General features: G+C 38.6%; 1 protein-coding gene across 1 annotated transcript in view; it reads right to left on the minus strand.

Annotated features, from left to right (window-relative positions):
* PTPRZ1 (protein tyrosine phosphatase receptor type Z1) overlaps positions 1-12,049 on the minus strand; it is a 120,409-nt gene that overhangs the window by 68,414 nt on the left and 39,946 nt on the right. The window contains exon 2 of the mRNA XM_070947947.1: positions 11,431-11,496. Within this exon, the coding sequence (XP_070804048.1) occupies positions 11,431-11,496 (66 nt within the window). The remainder of the gene's footprint in view (positions 1-11,430; positions 11,497-12,049) is intronic.

The raw sequence follows: 12,049 nt of genomic DNA on the forward strand, positions 1-12,049 counted from the left end.
CTTTTGTATATTTTTATACAAAGTCAGCTTATTGCCCCCACAAACTGGGTCCTCATTTCACCTACCTTAGAAAGGATGGAAGGCTGAGTCAACCTTGAGCCTTGGAGAGATTCGAACCAGCAGTAATTGCAGGCAGCTGTGTTAATAACAGGGTGCTTAGACTATTCTTAATTCTATTCAATTTTCTAGAAATGTCTTGTTCAGCCCTCTTCACCCACTTCCAAATCAATTTATTTCCATCAGAACTGCTTTGCATTTTCTCAGCCTCTTTTAATTTTAATTATTCATTCCTATGTTTCTGTTTCTATACATTAGATAATAGGTTTCTCTCATCCTAAACTTTCTCTTACATACATTTTTCTCATCCAAGCCTCTTTTACTTCGTCATCTCAAATATAAAAAGTATCACTTTTTATATTTCTCTTTATTGGGACTCTTCCGTGTCACTCTCTAACTAATTCTTTCCATATCACTTCCCATTATGTCCACTTCCCATTCTTTCTGTTGGGTGATTATCTATGTACTAACGCCTTTCATGGAGGACTATTTTTCTTTATGCAATCATTCTCCTATACCCGTGATGGCGAACCTGTGGCACGCAGAGCCGTCTCTGTGGGCACGCGCGTTGTCGCCAGTTGCTCTTCCAGGTTTCATCGTACACATGCGCGCCCGACAGCTGCCCTCTTTCTGGTTTCGTTGCACGCATGCTTACATGAAACTAACCCACAAAATTGCTGTATTGGTAATTGCCATACCACAGCCTAGCACAGTGATGGCTAACCTTTTCAGCACCGACCGCCAGAAACTGGAAGAGAGCAGCTGGCTGATGTGCATGTGTGCAGCTCCTCTTCCGGGTTCCGGTGCTCGGTACCAAAAAGATTAGCCATCACTGTCCTATACTCTACTTTCTCTTCCATGTGCATTTCCCCCCAAGATCTATTCTTTATGCTACCAAAAATGATCTCTCCCATGTCCAGAATCTTTCATCCAGACAGCCTTCCCTAATTTGTTCATTCATATTTAACTAAATCATTCAAACTTTTAGATTTATATTCATTCCTTTGCTTTGTACGTTATGAATAAATTTGTGTTTAAACTAGGTATTGTCATTCAGCATGTCACACAATTATCCCCTGAACTTTTTTCTAAGTTCTTCCTTGATCATCATTCACTGGAGTATAACATGCCATTATCACCACTTACAAATTCCATCCACAAAATGTAGATAATATATTCATATTTTGTGATGTACATTTTTAGCCTTTCCATTCATAATTAAACCAAAATTTCCCTCTCCATAGATGTATTCATAAATTCTACTTCACATTCTCAGGAAACCTTCACTCTGACTTATCTTTTTTAGTTTTTCTTTTAGTTTTATTGCTTTGATTTGTGCTTTTTTATGATTTATCATGTTTCCCCGAAAATAAGACCCTGTCTTATAATTTTTTGAACCCCGAAATAAGGGCTTGTAAAATCCCCCATTTTTCCTGCTGATCCCAAGTAAAGAATGATCAGCAGAAAAAAAAAAGGGGGGGGGGTTTCCTGCAGCCTATCCTTTCTTTCGGATTGCAGTACAGAGACACATCCCCAAAATGCTCCATTCAAAGCTTTCAGCCTTGCAATCCTGCCAGGGGTGTCTGTGCTGCGATCCCAAGTAAAGAAAGATCAGCAGGAAAAGGGAAAGGAGGCCGGCAGCTGGGGAGGTGCTCTGGAGATCTGGGTCGAGTTGCACAGCTCTCACTGGCTCAGCTGATCAGCGGGCAGCAATTATGGGGCTGAACCTCCAGGAGGTGACGGGGAAAGGGAAGGGCTGCCTCCTGTGCTGGCCACGCCCACCCCTTCACTAGAGCTTATTTTCAGGAGAGGGCGTATATTTATGCCCACCCCAAAAATCAAGCTTGCCTTATTCTTGGGACAAGTCGTATTTTTGGGAAAACACAGTACTTCTATTATTTTCCAAATCTCAATATTCCACACCTCAAGCTTATCCCAAATGGGTCTACATATATTGATCTTGACTATTTATCATAGCTTTGGTCAACTGAGGTTTTCACATAAAGCATTTTACCTACACAGACAGCACTAAGTTACCAACTAACTTATTTCCTGCTAAGTATATACAGGCAGTCCACAACTTATTACCACAATTCAATCCAAAATTTCTATTGCTAAGCAAGACAGTTTTTAAGTGAATTTTGCCTCATTTTGCAACCTTTCTCACCACAGTTGTAGAGTGACTCACTGCAGTTGTTAAATTTGTAACACAGTTATTAAGTGAACCCTGCTTCCCCATTGACTTCGCAAAAGGTGATCACACTGCAACCATCATAAACACATGCAAGTTGCCAAGCATTTGAATTTTGATAACGTGACCATAGGGATGCTGCAATGGTTGAAAATGTAAAAAATTGTCATAATTCAGTGCCAGTGTAACTTCAAATGATCACTAAACAAATGGTTGTAAGTCAAGGACTACCAGTACTGGTTGATATGCCATAAGCATAATCAAATTCCAAGTCCAACTTTACTCCCAACAGACTCACTTTAATCTATGGAAAACTTACAATAGTTACTACTTACTTACAAGCAACCTTAACTTTTATAGTCACGAAGTGTGGAAGAATGGGCTACTAAGAAACTTGTAGGCACCTGTACTGAGCCTTCTCCCCAATGTCAGCAGGGCAAAATTGGTTATGAAAGCCACAACCTTGAAACAGGTGGGGGAGGAGACAGGAGGAGCTGTGTGTGTTTTGGAAGCTCAACAACCACAACAAAAAGAAAAAGCAGCCAAATAAAAGAAGAATGTTTCATAGAGACTGAAGGAAGAAAAAGAGGCACAGCACTAAAAAGATGCCAGTACTTTACCTGCTGGGCATTTATAAAGAATAAAATAGAAATATAATGAGAGAGAGCGAGACAGAGAAGATTTAAAGAAAGACCAGGATCTATAAGAGTTAAAATATTGTTATATCCTAATAATAGTAGTATAGCAGCAGTAGTACTATACGTCTAGTAGAAGTAATACGTATAGCATAGAAGGATGAATACTAGTATAGTAAAATAGTAGAGAACATTGTATAAATGTAACTAGTAATAGAAATATAGTATAACACAACATACATAGAAAGAGTCACATATATATATTTGTATGTTTTGTATCTTGGATATTTTTTCAAAATAAATCATCTCCCTAATCTTTATAGGGCGATATAAAGATCCCATTGTCTAGGGTCCTATACTTTTTATTGATGTTTTGAGTTGGAGTCAATCAAATTGGGTACAGTTTAAAAAGAACCTGTGACACAGGGAAATTTATGTGACAGCAGGGTTTGACTTTCTTTGCTATCCATATCCTAAAGACAAAGGAGGTTCACTTCACAAAGCCCAATGAAGAGAGCTGGCAGCAGCCAATTAATGGCTTGGATTAAGACCAAGAGCCGTCCTTGTGGATGCTGAAAACAATTTATTTTGTCACAGATAATCTAGGAAACCCACACAGTGTACTTTGTGAAACAGAATGAAACATTAAATTTTCATTCAAGAAATGTGATAATATTCAGATCTCTTTAAAGAATTGACTTGAAAGCCAGTAATAACTTTTCTGCCTTTTGAAAGGAGCATGATTTCAAAAAGGCCATTTCTTTGCATCATTTAGTATTCTTACAAAGCCTTCATTATAATAATGGGAAGTGGCATCTTCTTCTTAATGTTTGACAATGGCAGACAAGTGAAACATGCTTTAACTGCTATTTCAGGAGCTTTGGTATCTGAGATGAAATATGCATCTCTGGTAAGCCGTCTGATCCTACCCATGTATACCTGGAAAATAAATCCTACTTTCTGTGAATGTATGAATGTACTTGGGATCAGTCCTCTGTGAAATGAAATAAAATACTTTTATCTTTGGTTCAAACTAGAAATAATAATCTTATGTATTTTGTGATTTTCTAAAAAATTAAGGTTGCAGAGACACATGGACTGCAATAACTTCAGTTCTGACTTGACTCTGTGCTTGTGTTTTGCTCCAGAAGAGAATTCATCCTCAGCACAGCAGATAATCTCCATGCCCATATGACATAATTGTAAACTCTTCCCTTCCCTCCACTATCTTCCCCAAAAGTACTATAAAAAGCACCACACGAGATTTAGCATAGCCTTAGTGTGTCACCTGCCATTCTGGCAGCAAGTCAATTTCTTTTAGTTTTTAATTTATATCAAACAATATGAAGTCATTAATAGTTTAACGACTTAGGGAAAATTACATTTGATGCAGGAGATTTGTGATGGAATTGCTAATTTTATAGAGAAAGCTGTGAAGGGTAGCTTAATTATTATTTTTTTCTAGTGATCCTTTTATGAACTGATCTTCAGTTACTGTTGAATACCACCTCTATTCCCTCCCATCTGCCTCTAAATTTCTGACAAAAATCTAGGTTAACTTGAATCAGGTAAAATCATTTTTATAGTACACTCAATAGTTACCCGAGTTGCTTCCAATGACATGATGACAAGTACCCGTATTTTCCGGCATATAAGACAACTTTTTAACACATGAAAATCTTCTCAAAAGTCAGGGGTCGTCTTATACGCCGGGTGTCGTTCTCCTGTAACCAGGTAGACCAGCCCGAAAGGCTCTGACGAGCCTTAAATGGCTCTGGCGATCCAAGCTCTGACGATCCCAGCTTTGCCTGCTAATCAGGCAACTCAGCTGGGATCGCCAGAGCCCTGTAAAAGGAAAAAAGTTTTCCCCCTCCAGCTTGCTTACCTTAGCTGCTAATCGCAACACTCGCCTTGCTTCGCTTGCCTGAATCCATTCCATCAGCAAGCCACTCCCTGCCTGCAATCAAGCAGGCAGGAGTTGTGGACTTCAACTCCCAGAATTCCTCAGCCAGCAAAACAAAGCTGGTTGAGGAATTCTGGGAGTTGAAGTCTACAAGTTTTAAAGTTGCCAAGGTTGGAGACCCCTGTTCTATTGGGTAAGTTTTTTTCCCCTTTGGGAGCTTTAAAAAAAATAGTTAATTGGGATTTTTTTTAGTTGTTCTTTTTTAGACCTAGCCATTTAAAGTTTAGGAAGTTTTAAATTTAGTTTTCATATAAAAATAAAAATAAAATAATATTTGTGCAGCTTTCTGAGATTTAGTGTGTTTCTGTAGTGTTTCACTTTAACTACACAAACACACAAAATCTCACAAAGCTATATGTGGAATTTTGTGTGTGTAAAGTGTGAAAGTTGTTTTTTGTGGCTTTTTGTGGCTGTGTGAGGTTCCTGCTTGTTGCAGGGGCCATTTTGGGTCTAGCACAGCTGCTTTTACATTGTGGGTGAGCCAGTTGATGTTTTTTAATTTTTATTTGGTGTGCGTTGGAAGAGGGGTAGTCTTATATGGTGAGTATAGCCCAAACCCTATATTTTAACAGGAAAAGTCGGGGGTCGTCTTATATGCCCAGTCGTTTTATACGCCGGAAAATACGGTAAGTAAGTAAGACAAAATAAACAGAATACTGTTTAACATCATAAAAACTAAAACATAATCCAAACCATTAGTGAAGACAAACTTCAAATCAAGCCTGGGAAAAGAGAAACAGAAGGCCAGAAAGCCCAAACAGTTGGAAGCAATTGTTTATTATTTATGCAGATTAAGGATTTCTATACCACAGGTCTTCAGGCAGTTTACAACCAAGAAAATAATAAAAATAAGTTTTACGTAAATCTTTCAACCACACTACAAATCCTAATCAAAATTCAATAAAAATAAAATAGAATAAAAATCATATTATTATAATAAAAGGTCAGCCCATTGATCATTCAGATTCTACATGAAACAAAATACTTTTGGTGTCTCTCAGTAATGGGTCTCCATGGAAAGGCAGTTCCATAATAGGGCAGTTAATGAAAATATTTTTCTTTGCCCTTTTAGGTTGAATGTTCAGGGAAAGAATACTCTGTTTGAAGGAAGATACTTAAAGGCCATCCTAGGGAGGGCTTTATATAATGCATCCATTTCAGTTTATCAAAATAGCTGTCCACAATGCCTTCCTCATACGCTGGGCAATATCGTAAAGCAATCAGGACAAAATTTTAACTGAAGTGGCAACATGGATGCAATAGTTGAGCAAGGCCTGTTTGATTTCTAAGCCAGTTGTCTTCTAATGATCCTGTCAAATGGAGTTAAGCTTCAAGATGAATGAAATAGGAATTATAATTGTCAAAGAATTATAATAGTGCTTATCCTTGTATGTGTATGCATGTCTTTGAGTCAATGTTGACTCCTAGTGACTGCTTAGATATGTGCTTTAAGTTTTCTTGGCAAGATTTCAGAAGTGGTTTGCTTCCTGGGACCAAGAGAGAATGATTAGCTGTCACCCAGCTGGCTTTGTGCTTAAGGCAAGACTGGAACTCACAGTCTCCCATTTTCCAACCTGGTGCTTTATCCACTGTACCAATCTGGTTCTCACTACTTCTTATTATGCCTACAGCAAAGAAGTAATCAATTCAAACTGACAAATCAATACATTCTGACCCAGGAACTCCAAAGAAGATACTTGACACTTGGGTTATAGATGACTGAAATAACTGAACACTCCCAAAATGGTAATACAGACTATGTTGCAATAATTTAATCTTCAGTCTCCAGTGACTTTGGGCAAGTGAGTGCACACTCAGAAGAAAAAATCAAGCTAAAAGATATTACACAGAAGAATGCCAAGATCAATTCTCTATTATCCCAGAGTATATTGCAGAAAAGCAGCTTCTTGTTGCAGATTAATAGAAGTGATAGAAAAAGCAAGAGAGATGACCATCTGTAAGGAATACTTTACATTCTGCATTAACCTGACGATTTCTTGTTCTAAGTAAATGCAGGGGTGAAATCCTACCGGTTTAGACCGGTTCGGGTGAACCAATAGTGATGATTGGCATCAGTTCACTGAACCGGTAGCAATTATTGCTGGTGGCTCCACCCCCGCCTGCCTGGTCACCCAAGGTAGCAAGCATACACTGCGCTGTGCGAAAAATGAGAGGCCCTGTCGTTCTGCAGAGCCTGCCACTGCTAGAGTGGAGGGGGTGGTGGTGAGGAGAACGGCAAGACTCAGGGAGTAGGTCAGGTGGAACTGGCTGACTCAGGGCTGCTCAGAAGCCACCCCGCCACTGCCAGAAGTTTGGGTGCCTCAGCTTCAGATCGCTCCCTCCCTCCCTCCCTCTCTCTCTCTCACACACAAAAACAGAGGTTGGAGAGCTCTCTTGCTCTCTCTCTTTCTCCAAGCACCCTATGCACAGCCCATTTGAGGAAAGGGCACCCACGGATGGGCATGCTTGGCTGCAGGAGGAGGCCCAGGTGTAAGATGGCCTTTTCTGCAGCATCCCCCTCCCCTCTTTCAATCACCCTGCAAGGGGTGGTTCTGCCTTTGCATAAATGGGGCAGGCAATTTGTGCGGAGGATTGGCAGGGGGGATGTGTGGCCCTCCGCGATGGAGCGCAGGGCAAGAGAAGACTCCGAGGTTCACTTGGGCAGTCAAGCCAGAGGGAAACTCAAAGTGTTGGGGACTTTAGAAGGGCAGAATGTGGTTCAGAATGTGCAGCTCCTAGCTCTAACAGTGAGTGACGTGAGTGATGTCAAGTTGGCTACGCCACCCGGTCACATGACCACCAAGCCACGCCTACTAAGCCACACCCACAGAACCAGTAGGGAAAATTTTTGGATTTCACCATTGAGTAAATGTATGATTCTACCATTTTGAATAAATAAAATATATGCTTGTCTTAAAGGCATGACAGTAAATATAATTGAGCAATTATAAATATAAATGAAGAAAAGTAAAAAAAGGAGATGCCTATTTTACTTGTTACACATAAAAATATTCATGATAAAAATACATATATATCTAGTTCTTTTCTTTTACTACTATTAACACTACGTTGGAAGATGTAATTTCCCCACCTCCTATATTTAATATTTATTCCTAATAATTTCAATTGGAATATAATTTTTAGGATTTCAATGGTTTTAATATTTTATGTTCCAAGGAAATGAAAATAGGGAAGACCCTAATTGATATTAAATATTCAGCTGAAGATCTGAAGAAAAAGTATTTTTCTAAAAATCTGCAGAAGGAAATAATGAAAAAGTATGCTACTGTCTGATTATTCACAAACTGCTATTTTGGATGAGTGTCTGCTCAATGAGCTTTTAAAGAGTACAATTATGTATATAAAATTACCTAATTTGTGAACATCTGAAGGTATTAATCTGGAGAGCAGACAGTAGAATTTTACCATGGTAAATCCAGTCCACTCTGCCTCCTTGCTATTTTACTAAGGAAAGATAATGACCAGACATACATAGTGAACTAACATCTACAGAACATGAAACTACATCCCAGGCTGACTTTCCATGTGACTCAGATTCATACTTAATTTATATACATCATTGGAGTTTCTTGGTAGATCAGGGTACCAGATACTGTATAACGGCAGTGCAACATGAACCTGAGAAACTAGGGCTGTGCAAGTAGTATTTTCTAACTCATGGGAGTATGATTGACACCACTCTGCATTATTAAAGCAGCCACACCTTTTGCAGGATTTATGTGCTGCTTTGGCAGCTGCTTCTAGATGTTTCTACATGTCTATGCATGCACAGCTAGTTTATTCCATTCCATTACCCAAAGAGAAAGATAGTAAGATGCAAAATTATAACAGCTCTGAAAAGATCAGTCTAATTAATTAGAAACACATTAAATAGTTTCAAAAGAGAATGTAAATAAGTCATAGAGGGAAACCTCTACACAAATTACATCTATTATCTCTAGTGCAATGAAGCATTGCATACTGAAATGGATCTTCCAACATGAAGCACTTCTTTCAAATACTTTGCACAGCCCTGAGACCAATCCCACATGTACTGAAACTTGTTTTGATTTCAAGCAATTGGAATTGATTCAAGACTATTCATTCATTCATTCATTCATCCATCCATTCATTCATTCATTCATTCATTCATTCAATCATTCCCCGCCTTTATTATTTTTTATAAATAATTCAAGGTAGTTGGATTAGGAATATAACACATCTTCCTCCTCCTATTTTCCCCACAACAACAGCCCTGTGGAGGTGGATTGGACTGATAGAGAATAACTGGCCCAAAGTCACCCAGCCACTTTTGCATGCCTAAGGCAGGACTAGAACTCACAGTCTCCTTCTTCTAACCTGGTTCCTGAAGCAATGGACCAAACTGGTTCTTGGAAGTCTCAAGTGTCTAAATTTTCTAAAAGAAAATTTGTTCTTTCTGCTTGGCCTGTCAGTAGTATGGGCCACTCATTATCTCCTAAGTGTAGGAATGGATGATATCATCCTCCTTCCACTCCCAGCTCACTGAAAAAGCACCCCATACCCATGGTTTCATTTTAGCATTGATTCAAAACTGTTTTCTGATCTGAGCCCATCAAAGCAGACGGACTTTAGCAATTCATTTCATCCTAGTATCAGTCCCAACTCCAACTGGCTACAGGGCCTGACACACCCCTTTCCCTCCAGTGGCTAGTCACTGTCATGGGCAGCCATTTTGATCTGATAACAGAAGAACAGAATTGGAAGGGACTTTGGAGGTCTTCTAGTCCAACCCCCTACTCAAGCAGGAGACTCTATACCATTTGAGACAAGTGGTTGTCCAGTATCTTCTTAAACACCTCCAGTGATGGAGCACACACAACTTCTGGAAGTAAGCTGTTCCACTGGTTAATTATTTTCACTGTTAGGACATTTCTCCTAAGAGTTCTAGGTTGGTTCCCTCCTTGATTAGTTTCCATCCATTGCTTCTTGAATTGCCTTCAGGTACTTTGGAGAATAGGTTGACACTCCTTTTCTTTGTGGCAGCCCCTCAAATATTGGAACACTGCTATCACCTCTAGTTTTTCTTTTCACTAAATTAGAAATACCCAATTCCTGAAACTCTTCTTCATATGTTTTAGCCTGATATGTTTATATGTTATATTTTTATACAAAGTAGCTTTCATATATTTCTATCTACTGGTTTCTTACATTCTCTCTGATTGGCAATTATTATTTTTCATTACGTTGAGATTGATCTAATATTGATCCATTAAATCAATGAATTATTCTTAACTGTAGAAGTTCATGCTTCTTTCAACTTTTAGGTCTCCCAGTGGACACAAATTTTCTTGCTTCCACTGCATTCCCACCTATTTCCAACCCCCAGTAAGCAAAATGTTGTTTCCCTTTCCCTTTTCCAGAAAACCTCTTTAAGATGCAGTGTAGTAGCATTGCTACTTGCTTCTGTGATACTGAATTACTTGTTCATCCTTGCTATAAAGTTTCCATGGAACTGCAGAGCAATATAGGAACAAAATAACAATCTGTTTCCTATTGCTTTGATTACTGCAGCAGTAGAATAACAATGGAATCATAAGAGGAAAAAAAAATCTGGATTAATCTCAGAGGAGATAACCGAGTCGTGGTAGTGAGGGTGAAGGTATCAAAGAAAAGGCATTATCTCTCTCATCGGGACAGAATCCAGCTAGCAAGACTTTGCTTTGCTGCACAGGTAGGAAAAACAAAAAGCTTGAAAATGACAAATACCTTGCAATGGTTGTAGACCAGACTGAGCACCAGCCCATTGCTAACCCAACTGATATCTCTAAAATTGATTTAAGAAAATTCAGGAACATCATGGGAAATGAGATTGCAGGGCAGAATTGCCCTAAATATCCTAAAAGTACAAAGGTTTATAAGCGGCGCAGTACTGTTTTTAGTGAAAAGAGGTTGTGCTTTTAAGGGAAAAAAAATCTAGCCAAATGCAGTTCAAAAATTAATATTTCTTTGCAGTAACGCAGGGTAAGCAACCTTTTAATCAGCAACCATGCACTTCAAGTATATTGGCACCCAGGACACAATAATGGAATGGTTAGAAAGATTTTAATCCTTTTCTGGATTTGAAAGATTGATCAGCAGTTTTTTGCTTCACAAATTAAACCATGATTATTTCAAGAATTGCCACCTTTTTTTGTTCCATGCTAGAAATAGTACAAAATCATTACTGGTTTCTTAAAACTGCAGTCAAGGCTTTGGTGCTATAAGAAAGTTGTCCAGAGGCTGCATGCAATAGGGGAATAAGTCAGCATCATAAGACCTTTTAATATTTTTAATTAGGTACACAGAGCACATTTTTAATAACTGATCTTTATCAGCTCATACTGCAGCCAACAGGAACAATTTGATTTGGCCAGGAAAAAAAACCCAACTTGCTGAATTGTCATAATGAAGCATTGTGAAATAGGAGCATCCAAAAAGTGTCAAAATAGTGTGATCAAACAATTGCCTGTTTTTATGTGACGCACACCATTGCGGCTTCCATCTTAATGTTTTTCACCACACTCTTTGAGCACTCTTGGTGAAGTAGCAGATAATGTCCTTACCTGAATAGGACCAATCAACAGCTTCTGCAAATTTTCGCTGTGGTCGAAAATAGCCAAGAATCAGTTCTAAAAACAAACAAGCAACATAAAAAGTTAACATAAAACAGCTGAGATGGGTTTTAAAAAATATTATTAACTTCAGTGCATTTGCTCTCAATTTTAGTGACTTGGTGTAATTGCCTGTGCAGGAGGCAGCATCTGGTTGACTTTAGGCCTGGAAACTAAAACATAATGCCTGGAAGATTTCAAGGAGACATCGCTGTGGGCTGCACTGGGAAGTAGAGAAAATACATTGAGAGAAGAAAACCATGGCAAAGTCATGTCTGTGTTGTGGCCATGAAAAGTACATAGACATGACCCTAAATTCTCCAAGAGTCAATAACACATTGAAATTTACTTTGACCTTTCTTAAAAATAACTAATGCATATTCTATCCAAATATTTACTTAATTTGTACTACTATATAACAAACCTTCACTCAGTTCTTGTTTCCATTGTTCTAGTCTCTACTTCTTAAATCAATGTAGCTTTCCAATGTATACTGAGAAAGAATTTATTCACCGGTATATATTCAGAAGGTTTACATGGCTGCCCATTCACTCTCAGTGATTCTGGGTAG

The sequence above is a fragment of the Pituophis catenifer genome, unplaced genomic scaffold (assembly GCF_029215685.1).
Source record: "Pituophis catenifer annectens isolate HBS135680 unplaced genomic scaffold, rPitCat1.0.hap2 SCAF_7, whole genome shotgun sequence".
NCBI classification, from domain to species: domain Eukaryota; kingdom Metazoa; phylum Chordata; class Lepidosauria; order Squamata; family Colubridae; genus Pituophis; species Pituophis catenifer.